This window comes from Centruroides sculpturatus, unplaced genomic scaffold, assembly GCF_000671375.1.
Source record: "Centruroides sculpturatus isolate CEXI.00-Female unplaced genomic scaffold, Cexi_2.0 scaffold534, whole genome shotgun sequence".
NCBI classification, from domain to species: Eukaryota; Metazoa; Arthropoda; class Arachnida; order Scorpiones; family Buthidae; genus Centruroides; species Centruroides sculpturatus.
Genome location: NW_019384895.1, coordinates 213493 through 218195, shown reverse-complemented (window position 1 = coordinate 218195; position 4703 = coordinate 213493). Strand labels below are relative to the sequence as shown.

General features: G+C 27.7%; 1 protein-coding gene across 1 annotated transcript in view; it reads right to left on the bottom strand.

Moving 5' to 3' along the window:
• LOC111631364 (talin-2-like) overlaps positions 1-4703 on the bottom strand; it is a 199740-nt gene that overhangs the window by 49504 nt on the left and 145533 nt on the right. Inside the window, exons 45-48 of the mRNA XM_023375591.1 lie at positions 4301-4435; positions 4107-4235; positions 885-968; positions 552-779 (exon numbers count right to left, since the gene is read on the bottom strand). Coding sequence (XP_023231359.1) covers positions 552-779; positions 885-968; positions 4107-4235; positions 4301-4435 — 576 coding nt within the window. The remainder of the gene's footprint in view (positions 1-551; positions 780-884; positions 969-4106; positions 4236-4300; positions 4436-4703) is intronic.

Here is a 4703-nt window from a genome sequence, read left to right as displayed (position 1 = left end):
TCTACGTTAACACAATATAACTATACGGACCAGGAAAACTGGTGATAAATGTAAAATAGGAAAAGTTTATCCAAATTTAATTAAAATGCCTCAATGTCCTTCTCTTACTAAATTATAAATTTTCGTTTATAAACAAGCATTCACTATTATCAGGACTTATACTGGCTTAACAGACAAAAAAAATTGTTCTCTGTGAAACTCTGTATTGTCTGTTAAGCTATAATTTTAATAATCATTTTAGCCGAAATTCTGGTGTATTAGAAATTGCAGAGAACAGAAAACATGGACAGGTATATTAAATATTAAATAAAAATTGTTTTCTGTGAAACTCTGTATTGTCTGTTAAGCCAGTATAATAAGTCCTGATAATAGTAAATGCTTGTTTATAGACGAAAATTTATAATTTAAAAAAATTATTGTTTAATATTTCATTCAGAAAGCTAAATAAATACAACTAGCTAATAATGCTATTAGTCAATTATAAAATATTAATCATCAAACTTTGATAATTTGATTTACATTTCAGCATAAAAAATAAAATAATACTTAACCTGAGTAAGACGTTGCTGATTATCAGGATTGCTAGGATTTTGAATAGCTCTGTGCGCTTCTTCAATTAACTGTATTGATTTATCCATTACATCATGAGCATTATCAATGACTTTAAGCTGCACATCTAAGTCATCACTAGTTGCTGCAACGCCTCTCACTGCACTTGTTAATACTTTTAAAGCTTTAGCAGTATCTTTTGCAGCAATTCCTGTGTAATTTTCATTATTCTAAAATCACAGCAACAAATAATTTTAAGCTAATTCTGAATTTTTAAAAAATTCTTAATTAAAACTAAACTTTAAGATAATATAATTAAATTACTTTATTCTAACCTGAGAAGCAGCTGTTAACAGTTGTGCCATAGAGGATCCAACAATCTTACATGTTGCACCAACTTGAAGAGCACATGATTCACTCTAGAAATCATAGTAAAAATTGTGATAAATAATTTCAGAATTTAATATTCTAAATTTTGTAAAACTCTTCATTAAGAAGTTGAATCATTTGGAAATTTATAAGCCATTAATAAGAAGAATAAATATTCAAAAACTATAATCTCTTTTATATGAAGAGCATTCTGATTAATTAGGAGATATGGGTAACAATGATACATTCAAATTTTCTATAAAACCATGTGTATAGACCAGGGTTGTCCAACCTTTTTTCCTAATGGCCAAATTAGAAATTTAGGTATATTCAGAGAGCCACAAAGGTACTTTATATAAATACTAGCTGAAGGACCCGCTTCGCTGGGTTTTTATTTGAATGTAATATAGTTTCTTTTATATATAAAAGACTGTAATCTAGAATCTAGCTGCAAGGACCTGCTTCACTGGGTTTTTATTTGTGGGCAAAAAGTAACGATAGTGAAGATTAAGATAATTACATTATAGCCAATCTTACCCGTTTTCACAGAATGCAAGAATTAGGTCCCCCGTTTCCAGACTAATTAGAGAATTTTTACATGAGTCTAAAAATATGTTCGATTTCCCGCAAAAACGCAAAAAACCGCCTGTAAATCTTGCATGCTGCTTTATATTAACACTTCCTTTGTTACTCAACACTTCCACTGTTAACACTTCCATTGTTACACATCTTCGAAGTCAACCACTTTCAACCCCATATCTCCCACACCCTTATAGCACAGAATGCAAGAATTAGGTCCCCTGTTTCCAGACTAATTAGAGAATTTTTACGTTCAGTCAAACAAACTATTTTCAATTTAATCAATTTTCTGAACATTTACAATCGTTCTATAATCGAACCAATTCAAATTTAAATTCAAATTCAAAACGGTTCGAACATTTTTAAAATCGAAATAGAAAATCTTCGAAGTCAACCACTTTAAGCCCCCATATCTCCCGCACCATTATAGCTATCGAGACACAACCACCATAGTGCACGAATGGAGACTTGAGGCTACTACCACATACAAATACCATTCATGTGCAATGTGTAGTTTTGGCTGAAAAGTGAAATATAGGGACACAGATGTCCATTTATATATATATATGCTTTTAAAAAGTTCAAAATGTGAATATCAAATTTGAATAACAAATATAGATTATTACAAAAAATACTATATTATTGACAACAAAAAAAAATTATATTTACAGAAAATAAAAATAAATTCAATGCAATTTTTGACATTGCCTTCCTTTTATAATATTGTCAATATCTGCTTTTATGATACTAGTCTTAATTCTAAGAATGTTAGTTAAATGGAAATCACTCAACTTATTTCTTTCAACAGTTTTGATGTTTTTAATGCAAGAAAAGAATTGTTCATAACAGTATGTACTATCCCACATGCATAACAGTTCTCTAGATAAAACAGTTTTCTAACACCAATTACATCATTATGACATCCAGTGAAACAAGAATAAGTTTTACAACATACTTTACCAAAATAAATGAAAATACAGTAGAGCATCGTTTATCTGAAAAAATTCCTGTTGGCAAATTTAAATTTTCGCTAGTGCTGTGGCGCTGCAATCTTTGGCTATATCTTGGGCTACTCCAATATTTTTTTTGTTAAAGTGTGTTTTAGCTGGTAGCACTGGCACTTTTGTGTGATGTTTTTCTAAGGACTATATGTCATGCTGAATCGAACGTTTTTGATACTAGATCAACTCCTAAAGTATATTTTTTTTTTGGTTTTTATATTTTTCAATATATTTATTTTGTTTGTACAAAATAAAGAAATAATTTTTAACGATACAATAGCCACGACTATTATTTTAAAAACTTTACGTTAGGATTAACATCGACGAAAATTCAACACGAAGCGACACGCAACGGAGAAAAATTTCAACATGGGATAGGTTAGTATATTTTTTCGTACATAAATAAGTTATCCGAACAACCTCAGTCCCCAATTGATTCGGATAAATGACGCTCTACTGTATACCTAAAAAATTTAGGATACAATGGGTCCATATAAAAATATTAAGTGGGCCACAGCGTGGCCCATGGGCTGGACATCTCTGTTATAGACCAGTATTCTCTGTGCAGAAACATGGCTATTAAGCAGAGAAAACAGTCCAGTTTGTAAACTGCTGCCATTAAATTATCATCATTTTATTGTAAAGTAGCACATTTTTTGACAAGGAATTTTTTTGATTTGATAATTCTGTATTCTTTTCTTGCTTTATATAAGGAAGTATTGTGGAAAAGTAAGGTAGGTTTTCTGTTTGTTTAATAAGGTTTCTTTTTGTATTTATAAACTTTATATTCAGATACTATGTAAAGCCTAATGGTAAAAATATCATCACAGCAAATAGTGGAGATACCCATGCTTTTGTATAACATGTGACTTCAAATTTTTCAGGAAAAAGCATTTTTTTGTTATTGAAATAAAACAAAGTAAAAATAGACTAAATCAAAGTTTAATAATATAAAAGTAAATAGAATAAACCAAAATATAAAAATTTTAACATAAAAAGTAAACATAAGAAGTAAAAAACAAGTAAAACAAAGTATAATAAAAATAATTTTCTGAGAAATTTTTAAGCTTATCTCACAATACCTCATTTGTGGGGAACAGTGAGAAAATTTCAGGTACATAAACTAATATTTATAGAACAGGAAACATACAAGATGCCACAATGTAATGTATGATATTATGCTGCAAAAGTATGTTAAATTTTATAGGAGAAACTTCTTAACATATAGGCGTTAAATTACAAATAAATGTATTTGTAATTTAACACCTATATGTTAAGAAGTTTCTCCTACTAAATGATGAGTGCTGTCCATTTCTGAATTATGTTAAATTTTGTTTTAAGCAGTCATAACATTAAACTATTATAGTATTAAAATAAATAAAATAAAAAGTACAAGTATCTCACTGTTACCCACTTTTCTCTACTTCAAAAATTCAAAATTATATTTATATTACAAAAATCAAAGACAGTTAATATGAAATTTTAATTTTGTTCACATATTTCTAATATTAAAAATTTTAAAAAAAGGATTTCATTCATAATTAAATAATAGCTGTATAAAATATAGATAATTTAAATACATATTATCATATACATAATCATATTTACCATTTCTCCAGGTAGTGGTTTTAATTCATGTGATAGAGCAGCTTTTCTAAATGCTTCTAATTCTGCATTTAATCCTCTTATTATATCTAATGAGTTATTTATTTCATGATTGCTGCAGGAATCTTTAGCCTACATTAAAAAACTAAATATAATTTTTCATAAATTAATTCTATAATAGATCAAACGTTTATTACCTTTCCAATAGCTAATTTTAATTCAGCCAAAGCATATGCCATTTGTTTTGAAGCATTGCTAAGTTGCATTGAGGAAGACTGATCAGATATCATTGGAATAGCAGATTTTGATGAAGATATCATGTGGTTGCATGGCTAAAAAATTAAACATTTTATATAAGAATATTACTCTAATATTTCATCTCTTATAAATCTTAATTAAAATCTTATAAGCATCAACATAAAAATAAGATTAAATTTTCAAGTTTTAATATTTTAGGTGGAAAATGTAATTCATATAAAATATAAATGTTCAAATACATTTTGTATTAAATAGAAAGTATAAAAAATAAATATTACTAATTTAAAAAATTCTTTTAAATTTTGAGATAAATTTGATTTGATGCACAATTTCTGTTATATT